Genomic DNA, 12,151 nt, shown 5'->3' with positions numbered 1-12,151 from the left:
CTTTGTGTAGGTATAACTGTACTTATAATTAACCTCACATTTGTGAAGATATAATTGTACCACATGTCTGTTTAGATATTTTTGCACTTGTGGTTTGCTACATAAACAGTAAAACATCGATATAATGCCCCTCGTTTTCATTTACCAACACATTAACCGCAAACATATGGAAATATTCCTTCTTCTTGTTTTCTTAGGAATTCCCTTATACACTTCCCTCAATTTATCTTCAACTCCCTTTAAAACGCCAACATTTCTCTGGACAAACGTTGGCTGTAAAACGCGGTTTGAATGTAACCATACCACTTTCTTATGTAGATGTTTTATTTTACCAGGGATGCTCGGTTCTGGTCAAGCTGCAGCTGATATCCACCATAACTCCTAGACACGGAAGCTAAAAGAGGATGTGATATTTAGACCCAAAAGTGTTTTGTTATCGAATAAACTCTTTCTCTAGAGAATTTCTAGTATAGATTTGCATGCATGTGGAAACTTTAATTATCCCAGGGTTGTAATTCAGATCCTGAATTTCCGGGTGTAATTTTTTTTATTACATCTCCCCTTCTCGAGTAAATGTCGAATCCCGGCTCCAGGGGGAAGTAACTGTATAATTCCATTTTTAATCGAATCGGCATAGAGCATACGACAGGATTGGGGTATTATAATTACGATCATCAACCGAGGGAAGGTCAAATCTTACGACATTCATACGACACCCATTCCTTTGAGACAATGTGCCTAATAGTAACATTCAACGTGACAAAACTTATCTATGTTTACCGTAATCCTTTCACCCCTATGTAACTCAAGTAAACTCTACCACGCAGTGATCTTGAGGAGTTCATTGTGGTCTACAGTGGTGAAAAGGTAAAGACTTTAACAACACCGAAAACAAGTCACGCCGACCTCCTAATTTTAAGTTTCTTGTCTAATTAAGGAAATCGAAATTCAAATATTTCTAATCGGCAAATGAAACGAAAATGTGTTGATTCTCGCTGATAATGCTGCGCATTTAAAAGATTAATAGAAACGTTTACTTAATCAATAAATTGTTTTCATCCCCAATTTTTTTCTCCATCACATCACTAAATCTTGTATGTGATTGTGTTCTGATTAAAGCGTAGGATTTTCGTGGTACTCTATATTAAATCTGTATATTTGGGGGACGGTTTTTTTTCTGCAAAGCTGTTTAGCATGATCTTGAAAGGCAATTAGTACATTGCATCTAGGAGAATCCGGTCTGGATTTCGTGCAATTAGTTTCAGATACATGAAGGAGAATTGCTAAATTGTTTTGTATCAAAGATTAAATATCATTTCCGAATAATTCCTATATTTTAGGTTTTTGATTTTGGTTTTAGTTCTGTAATCTTGACACTAAAACCCTTTTTGGAGATTGAATAATCGATTTGGTTTTGTTCGTGTTTTACGTCCTTTTGACAGTTCAAAGGGAGTGCAACGTTTTGCCGGTGGAGGAAAACTGGAGAACCCGCAGAAAAACCACCGACAGCGGCCAGTACATGGCGACTGATGCCGTTTTCCAGGTCCGACATTTTTTAAACAAGGATCATTACACATTCTTGCTGAAGAACATTAGGGAAACTGAGACAAAAAATAAATTTCGAATGTTCAAGATTTTACTCGAAACTTCGACAAATCAACTCGAAATGCTGACTTACTAACTCGACATAGTGAGAAAATTATTCGAAATTTTCTGTCAAAATATCAAAATTTCGACTTGATAAAAATACAATTTTATTGTTTTTTCAAGTGGTCCAAATGCTCTTCTGTACACTTTTGTTCCTCTATGGGTGCCTTAAAGGCCCAAGTTTGTTTGATTAATCGACCTATGAATGTACTTACGTATGAAATCATTGGAAGGTTGAACGCGGCTGCCACTCGTCCCTCGTGAATACACGTCTCCTGGGGCCCAATGTAGGCCCATATATCCTTACTTAGGAGTTCCACAGTTTGTTTGATGCTAATCAATTCCATTCCATAAGTTTCCGCGATCACAAACTCCAAAGTGTGGTTCGGAAGGATGTGGGGGTCTTCGTTGACTTCCTTCACGGCTAGAGTTATCGCCCCGGATATGGACTGTCCGGGACGATGGTAAAACTGGTTGATGTTGTACCTCTCTGAGCCTGTTATATAACCCAACTTGATCACTTCCTTGCTAAGTAATCCGGGAACATTTTGAAACACACACATTATTATCACTACCACACTATTCCAGGTCACGATTGCCATTTTAAGAATTAATCCAGAACGTTATGTCCACATATCTAAAACTATAGGAAGATTGTCATAGCAGTCTTGTGCTGAAATCATTCTGGGTCTTTAAAAAAAAAGAAAAAAGAAACATGAAACAATTGGTCATTCAAACAAAAAACGAAATACGTTTAGCTGCTTAAACAAGAAAACAATTTGTCATTCAAACGTGAAAATATTCGACAGGTACACTCAATCACGAAGAAACGAATAAGATATTCCCTTGTGAATTTGAATTCAAATATGCAACCAAGAACTTAATAGCCAAGACATGAAAATGCTGAACTCTGTACGTAAATACATGATCGTTAGAACACAAAAGTACTGTCCACTCCAGGTGACTTTATAAGATATTTCCTTGTAAGTATGAATACCAACACTTTACTGCAGCTAAGAAGTTAATAGCCAAGATGTAAAAAATCACTACTCTTGTAATAGTGTATAAGCATTAAGTTAGAAACACAAAAGCACTGTCCGTTCCAAGTGACTAAATACAATATTCCTTTGTCTATTTTAACCCGATATTTTATGGCGGTCAAGGTGTCAAGACTTTAAGAAGTCAATGGCTAAGACATAGGAATGCGCTGCACTTATACCACATACATACATTAAGTTTGAAGCATAACAGTTCTCTCCACTTCAAGTGACGTTAAACTATATTTCTTTGTCAATTTAAATTCCAATACTTCAGAGTAGTCAAGATGTCAATAGCAGAGATATGGGACTGTTCTACTGTAATAACAATACATGATATGCTAAAAGTGTTAGAAACACAAAAATACCGCCCACTACTAGCGACACCGTGCGATATTTCTTCGTCAATTTGAATTCCAATATTGTACTGCATCCACGGTGGCAAAAGCAAAGACATGAGACTGTTCTACTGTTATAACAATATATGGTCTACAAAAGGTGTGAGAAACACAAGAGCACTGTCCGCTCCCAGTGAGCATGGCCTGGGCATGGGTGTTAATGTATTTCGAACAATCCACGCTTGTCTACTGCTATCATTGGCATGTCCAAACACCACATATTACCATAGTCAACTACAGATGGCAGTATTGATGCATTCCATTTACCGATTTCAATAATTCAAAGAAAATATTGGGTCTAACGTCGCCAGTTGCTGTCTATATTTGCTGGTAGCCCCCTCCACGCCACAAAGAGAAATGACCAGTATAGGAATTTCTTCCTCTGCTGCGGACAGCTTATACGTGCAAACCATTTCGTATGAGCTGTATGCTTCATAATATGCAGTAAGCATTGCTAAGTTATAAAATATCAGTAGAAGGTAACTCTTTTTTCTGCTTTTAAGATGATCATTAATGAATTATAATAAGGTAAGACTTTGTTTTTGGCTCGTGATATGTATGAAATGGAAAGTGTAAATGTTAAAATTGTTTTTGAATAGAAATAATATACCCAGTTACTCAACATACATAAATACAAGTGATATACTAACCAACGATTCGTCTACTGCATAACCGAACTACTCGGTACCGAAGTGGACTTAAAACCACTCAAACAAAACAAAAAACAAATCATATACCAACGAAAATCTTACAGCGTACTTCAAACAATGCTTACAGAAAATAAGGTTCTAATTAATACTAACGAGGACGTCACAGTTGCGATAATGACCTTTATAAATAACACATATGGAAACTTCATAAGTTCAATACTAAAACCAAGACTACGAGGTATCTGAAGAGTACTCACTTGTGGCTACAGAGACAATGCTTATGGACAGTATTTACCAGGCGTCTGCTATATACTCTAGATCTAGACCGTCCGGTACTTATTACACACAAACGAAACACACCCACACACTTGATTTTGAAACATGTCATTATATAATATACCTTACACTTATATACAATACAGATGGAGAGTTAAACATAAGTGAAGGAGTTTTGCATGTTGTACATCCGTAAGGCCGATTCGACTATATATACGTATATATGAACACCCTATACAACAATCAGTGTGTACTATAATATATGTATCTGATATAAATGATGTTAACAATATCTTTCATGGCGAAACGGAATTTAGGTTTCTCGCCAACCCATGGTCATGGCATTCTCATAGTTGTTATTCGCATGCAACCATTCAAATTAATACGCAGTTAAACTAATAAAAAGCACTTAGAGATATAACGCTACAGTAGCATACATACCTTATAAATACATGTGTCCGCCTTACTCCCTAGGGTTTTAACACGACCGTCATTGGTTACACCAAGTTAAGCCAACTAAACGAAAACACATGCCATTTTGTTCAGAATTAAATGTGTAACTAACACTTCCAGAAGTGAAACGCATGCACCGAGTTCCTCTATATCAGTTGTTGTAACACTAAGTTGTTATATATATATATATATATATATATATTCCGCTACAGCGGTCGGATAGAGAGTCCAGGGTACTGAACAGGCCATGGCTGAATGACCACGTTTTCCGTGACCTATATACAGATACGGGGAATACCTGCACGCAGGGAGGAGACCTCGGAGTTCAAATTACACCACTTATCTGATTGTGGCTAAAAAAAATACATTTTGCTAAATGTATTTATGATGTGTATAGCGAAGCAGAACGCGAAATGGCACACAAACAGCTGTCGCTCGGGGGCGGAACAGTAAAATTCAACCAGTCTTTCTAAAACTATAAATTCACGTGACATACTGATTACATGGCTACCTCGTTTAACGTTACAAGTTTGGTGACAGAACAAAGTGCGCCCACACCGTTTTATTAGCTCCAGCCTGAAGAGAAGACAGACTTATAACACTCACAAATCTGAATCACTCACACATTTCGGAAGTGGGAGGTCGTACTCGGCTCGGATTACCGGCGTATCTAGATCAATAATGACAGACAAATGCACACTTTCATAGACAGCGTCACTCTATGAAATATTGTTTAAGCAAGTATTAATCGGTGTATGCCTCACTAACTACAATTCTGTATCTGATACACGCTTGTTTTTTCTTAAACAATCAATTAGTTGCGCCGTCTGTGTGCCTGACATGCTTGAAGCGATACTGTAATTAATTAATTATGTAATTAATTAACCATTTATATTCCACCGCTCGGTACTTATCACATGGCGCGCCATGTATGAATAATGAGGAAAGGTCTAGATAAATGCAAAGCTTTAGTAAGCTTGCGTTATTTTGTTATTGGTGAGCCCATGCGAGGGGATGGGGAGAATATGATGAAATATTGCGGTCCCGCCCTAACGTAAAGTTCTTTCATTTTGTACATAGTAGTTCTGCAAAAACAAATGTTCGTTGTTAATAAGTACCTAACTGGTACGCTAAGTAATTCATCTAAGTTTCCGTTATATTTGTACTCAACACTGCCTTGAGAAAAGTTTTTATCAGCATTTAGAAAGATGTTTGGAATAAATGATAAATGCTCTGAAATTTGAACACAAGCAGTAATTGAGTAAACCCATTTTCCGAGCTTTCGAAAATGTCTGTTTCTGTTGTCAAGCAAAGAGTGCACATATGAGTAATTGGGAAAGGTCTGGGCAAATACCAAACTTCAGTACGCTTGCGTTATTTTGTTATTGGTGAGCCAAGGCGAGGGGATGGGAAGGGTATGATGAAATATAGCGATCCCGCTCAAACGTAAAGTTCTTTTTTTTGTAGGAGGCAGTTCTGCCAAGACAGATGTAGATTGTAAATTAGTACATATTGGATATGCTAGGTCATACATTTGAGTTTCCTTTACATTATTTATATCAACTGTGACGAGGAAAAACTCAAAATCAACATTTGGAATGAGATTCATCAGTTTGGTTCGAATGATAAATGTTAATGAGAGTTCTCAAAAACGTATGTTTCCTTTGTCAAACAAAAAGTGCAAATGACTGGTGTATTTTTGAAGAATGCAGTCTGATACATATATTTAATAGTCAAGAGTTTCCAAGTATAAATTGGCTAAAGAGTACCATATTTTATAAACTAAAAGGAAAATGTATATCAAACTGGAGAAACGAAATTTATACTCCCCGAAAGGAATCAATTATAGAATATATAAGTACGAACTTTGTTTAGAAAAGTACTTACTAGAACTCCCTCCGAAACTAGCCAAAGCGTATTATAAATTTAGAACATGTAATACTAAGTTACCAATTGAAAGTGGTAGGTGGTTCAATATACCACGCGAAAATAGGTTATGTAGTTTATGCTATTTAAGAGAAATTGGCGACGAATTTCATTATCTGTTTACATGTACACATCAACCAATCCTCAATAGTAGGCGAAAACATATGTCTAGATAGCATTATGAAAGACCAAACACATTTAAATATCATACATTTTTCAATAATGTTACACAACATGAATTGACACCATTGGCTAAATTTATTACCGATATTAATGACATAATTAGTTTACAATACTAATGTCCATCCTGTTCCACCATGTGTTATTGTCACCCATTTGTATGTATGTATTCTCTATACTACATGTATATTGTTTATTAGAATAAAACAATTGTCAGCTCTAAACTGCTAAAAACAACTCCACCTTGCTTGACAAAGGAAATAGACGTCTTCGAAAGCTCGCAAAATAAATGTTCAAATACTGTTTGTGTTCAAAACAAACTTGGCATTTATGTTTCTTTCCGCAAGTTTCATAGAAAAGGTTCTACATGGCTGATATCCGTTCCGACAAAGGTTTCATTAAAATATATCGTTCACATGTTCCGTTTGCGTGAATTGTTCTTGCCACTAAGAAAATGCTCCAGACACGAGAAAATGAAGGATCCGTCTTTTAATTAGGGTTTCATTACAATAGGTAGTTAAGTTGAACCATTTGGACCAACTTCTTCGCGAAACTGCCGATACAGTTGAAGAGCCCAAAACATATAGGGTTTGGACACTCATGCAAATTGTGGTTCTGCCAAGGCAAAGGTTTAACATGAACCTACGTTTTGTTTCGGCAGAGACAATTGTTGCAGACATTTGTGCTTTGTGTTTCTGCTCAGACAAAGGTTCAACATACATGTACATTGCGTTTCGGAATAGACAACGGTTACACACTTGTGTTCTTTGAAGACAAAATATTCTACAGTTAACTTTGTGTTTCGCCTTGACAGTTGTTCAGTGAACTTGCAATTTGGTTTGTTTGGCCTTGTCAAGCCTTCAACGAAATGCCATTCAATTCAAATCAAATTGTTTACATAAGTGTCACGTGTACAGGGTACAATTATACAAATACATAAAACATATGTATCATCTCGACCACTTCTACATCAGGTATACTATGAGACAATGTCACCCTTCCTTTACACTCATTGCTATAAAAATGGATATCATATATGACATTTGATAACTGTTATCATTTATGCATAAAGTTTCGTACCAGACAACTGTTCAGCACAATTGGACAATGTGTTTAAAACAAGACTTAGTGTTTCACTTTCCTGAACATGTTGCTTCCTGCCGAGACAAAAGCTCCGTATTTGAACATTGTGTTTCTACAAAGAGTAATATTTAACACACTTGTACATTGTGTTACAACGAAGACGAAGTTTCTACACTCTTCAACATTGTGTTGCCATCTAAATCAAGGGTTCATACTTGTACTTTGTGTTCTCGTCGAGACAAAGGTTCCGTAGGCTTCGTCTTTAGAACTGTGCATACAAAGATTGAACACAATAGCATGCCTCGTTTCCAGCCGAAGACAAATGTTCATCACATAAGTAATTATTGTTTCCGCTCAAACAAAGATTGAACATTATGACAAAAAAACCATCATAATGCTTTATTAATGCAAAGACAAAAGTTCAACGCCCTGGCATTTTGTGGTTCGTCTCGGACATCCTCAAAACACAATGAGGCTACGGCCTCTTACGTTTTCTGAACCCCTGTAATATGCCATGACGAAAAGTTCTGTAGGCGCCACAATGTGCATGATACAGGTAGACTGGTTTAATACTTTGATGAACATCACATGAATCGCGCGGAAGCGTATGGGTACAATCGTAAGGCTTTGACGCTTGATGTCGCTGCTCAGTTTTCTTCAAAGGATTGGTATTCAGCTAGCGATTGGTCAGGTGTTTTTTTTCATTTACCTGGAACCAACATATTTCTTGAGTGCAGAGCGCATTAGCCAACGTTACTCCTGAAATTCGGAGGTCGATGCTCAGATCAAATATACACAAGTACAAACTTAAATGAAACTAAATACACGTGTGTTTGTGTATTATATAAAAGTGGAAATGTCTCACCGGCGATTAAAATTCATCAAACACTTATATATATATGAACATACAAATATTCAGATGTTTAAAATATTTCTAATATCAATTGAAACCATTAGCAAAATTTTAGAGCCCTAAAAATCGTACAAAGAGTGGGAAGGTTTGTGTGTGGTTTCGTTAGTCTCTATATATTTAGTGTCTTAAGAGGGATTATTGATTCTATCGTTCTTGCGGCCTATATTTATACCAAAAAAAGACACACTTTGATTCTATATCTTGCGATCTTATGTCCATATGCACTCTCATTTACGACCGCCTATCCTTTGAGGGAGTTACGATGCCGCGTTTTTTCTCTTGGAGAATTGTTTGGTACATTTTCTATACATTTTGCCGACAAATTGTTTTGTTCACTGTGGTGGAAAATATAACAGATTGAATGCAAAATGTTTTATTCATTGTCAAAATATCACTTTCAAGACAAAGCTTATAAGCTGCAGAAATACAGACTTCTTGCTCTCACATTTCAGTGTTGAAATACACGCATATTCAATAGAAATGAAGGTTTTTTTACAAAAAGGTGTCTTTAAAAATGCTTGGGTCAGGACTTTTTTGGCGAGAAAAACAAATGTCTTGGTCAAGCATCGCAACAATATTGCAGCTCCTGGACATTGACCAACGTTTTGATAAAAGTGGGACACACCTATTCCTATCGCGACAGAATAGTGGCATGGCAATGTTTTATATTATTGATACAAGCGTTCAACAGATTCATAATAAACTTCATACAATATTGACGCGTGTTTGTGTGGGCGAGGTAAAGCCCCTGGTGGTCTGTCTGAAGTAATAACGTGGCCTCTATGTTACGACAAGCCTAGCCAAACCCGCAAGGACGGACGCCTGCCAATCAACTAATGACCGTTTGCACAACATATTGGTCGACACAGACGCTGGACAATAGGACACCGGTCCAAGTTATTGGACAGTGTATACCCGGTGGCCTGTGTAATATTGTAACAATACTAATTTACAGCGATTTTTTTTTTATTAAATCATTTGATCGAACGTTGCAAATATGAAAACTTACAGCAATCCGCGGTTGGGGTATTTGCCTGAAGATAGTATTGAATTAATATGTGATACATTAGACCAATATTGCGTCCAGAGGTGATTAGTGGTATAGCATGATAACTTTGCAACGTTGTTTTTGATAAGAGGCTCCCTGTCACGCGTATTTTACTGCTGTGGTCATCATATTCACGAACTTTACAACTCTTCATGTCTTCTCGCTATTGTTGAATACATTTTGCAGGCAGCCACAATAGAAGACAATAGTTGATAACGGACATCAAGAGAAGGTGAAACTCTAGCTTTGATTTGTTTCACATTGAAATTAAAAAAAAAAAAAAGGAAAGGAAATGCACATATTACAATTTTATTATAATATGTGCATTTCCTTTCCTTTTTTTATTTTTTTTACTTCCGACATTAACAGTAACAACCTTTTTAAGACAAAGTAGTCATTGGAACGGAACGGCTGAATGTATGTTATTCTAAAATAATAAAATTACAATACATTTTGAAACAATAAAAAAAGAACATCATCTCCAATGTCGTGCGGATAATTTGGGCAAATAATATTAGTATGTGTCTCCTAAATTCTTTATACAGTTATACATTACCAGAGACCATTGTGTGCCTGTGATATTCCAACGTTTTGGTATTCTGACAATACGAGATGTTTGATACGTGCACCAAGGAAATGTAATTACCGTGCTGAAATATATCATATCATATATTACTGAAGGATAATAGGATCTTATAGTGAAAATAATCTGTATAGATTGTATTAACTATGTACAGATTGTGTTTACTATGTACAGATTGTGTTTACTTTGTACAGATTGTATTTACTATGTACAGATTGTGTTTACTATGTACAGATTGTATTTACTATGTACAGATTGAGTTTACTATGTACAGATTGGATTTACTATGGACAGATTGTATTTACTATGTACAGATTGTGTTTACCATGTACAGGTTGTATTTACTATGTACAGATTGTGTTTACTCTGTACAGATTGTATTTACTATGTACAGATTGTATTACAGATTGTATTTACTATTGTACAGATTGTGTTTACTATGTACAGATTGAATTTACTATGTACAGATTGTGTTTACTATGTACAGGTTGTATTTACTATGTACAGATTGTGTTTACTCTGTACAGATTGTATTTACTATGTACAGATTGTATTACAGATTGTATTTACTATTGTACAGATTGTGTTTACTATGTACAGATTGAATTTACTATGTACAGATTGTGTTTACTATGTACATATTGTATTTACTATGTACAGATTGTGTTTACCATGTACAGGTTGTATTTACTATGTACAGATTGTATTTACTATGTATAGATTGTATTTACTATGTACAGATTGTGTTTACTTTGTACAGATTGTTTTTACTATGTACAGATTGTGTTTACTATGTACATATTGTATTTATAATGTACAGATTTTTACTATGTACAGATTGTATTTACTATGTACATATTGTATATACTATGTACCAGATTGTATTTACTATGTACAGATTGTATTACAGATTGTATTTACTATTGTACAGATTGTGTTTACTATGTACAGATTGAATTTACTATGTACAGATTGTGTTTACTATGTACATATTGTATTTACTATGTACAGATTGTGTTTACTATGTACAGGTTGTATTTACTATGTACAGATTGTGTTTACTATGTACATATTGTATTTACTATGTACAGATTGTGTTTACCATGTACAGGTTGTATTTACTATGTACAGATTGTGTTTACTTTGTACAGATTGTTTTTACTATGTACAGATTGTGTTTACTATGTACATATTGTATTTACTATGTACAGATTGTGTTTACTATGTACAGATTGTATTACTATGTACAGGTTGTGTTTACTATGTACATATTGTGTTCACTTTGTACAGATTGTGTTTACTATGTACAGATTGTGTTTACTATGTACATATTGTATTTACTATGTACAGATTGTATTTACTATGTACAGATTGTATTTACTATGTATAGATTGTGTTTACTATGTTCAGATTGTATTACTATGTACAGATTGTATTTATAATGTACAGATTGTATTTACTATGTACAGATTGTATTTACTATGTATAGATTGAATTTACTATGTACAGATTGTGTTTACTATGTACATATTGTATTTACTATGTACAGATTGTGTTTACTATGTACAGATTGTATTTACTATGTACATAGTAAATACAATCTGAACATAGTAAACACAATCTGTCCATAATAAATACAATCTATACATAGTAAATCCAATCTGTACATAGTATACACAATCTGTCCATAGTAAACACAATCTGTACAAAGTAAATACAATATGTACAGATTGTATTTAATATGTATAGATTGTGTTTACTATGTTCAGATTGTATTTACTATGTATAGATTGTATTTACTATGTATAGATTAAATTTACTATGTACAGATTGAATTTACTATGTATAGATTGTATTTACTATGTATAGATCGTATTTACTATGTACAGATTGTGTATACTATGTACAGATTGTATTTTAATATGTACAGATTGTATTTACTATGTACAGATTGTGT

General features: G+C 35.0%; 1 protein-coding gene across 7 annotated transcripts in view; it reads right to left on the bottom strand.

Annotated features, from left to right (window-relative positions):
• Window positions 1–12,151, bottom strand: part of LOC110455680 (guanylate cyclase 32E-like) — a 109,318-nt gene that overhangs the window by 59,580 nt on the left and 37,587 nt on the right. For 2 of the 7 annotated variants that reach the window (XM_021505953.1, XM_021505955.1), the window contains exon 2: window positions 1,863–2,337. In XM_021505953.1, the coding sequence (XP_021361628.1) occupies window positions 1,863–2,249 (387 nt within the window). In that variant the 5' untranslated portion in view covers window positions 2,250–2,337. Of the gene's footprint in view, window positions 1–1,862; window positions 2,338–2,877; window positions 3,064–3,349; window positions 3,427–3,732; window positions 3,756–3,989; window positions 4,058–4,449; window positions 4,639–12,151 lie in introns of those variants that run through there. The other 5 variants (XM_021505950.1, XM_021505952.1, XM_021505957.1 and 2 more) reach the window with 5 other exon arrangements.

This window comes from Mizuhopecten yessoensis, unplaced genomic scaffold, assembly GCF_002113885.1.
Source record: "Mizuhopecten yessoensis strain PY_sf001 unplaced genomic scaffold, ASM211388v2 scaffold8361, whole genome shotgun sequence".
Lineage (NCBI taxonomy): Eukaryota > Metazoa > Mollusca > Bivalvia > Pectinida > Pectinidae > Mizuhopecten > Mizuhopecten yessoensis.
Note: the sequence above shows the minus strand (reverse complement) of the source record. Positions and strands in the feature narration are given on the sequence as shown.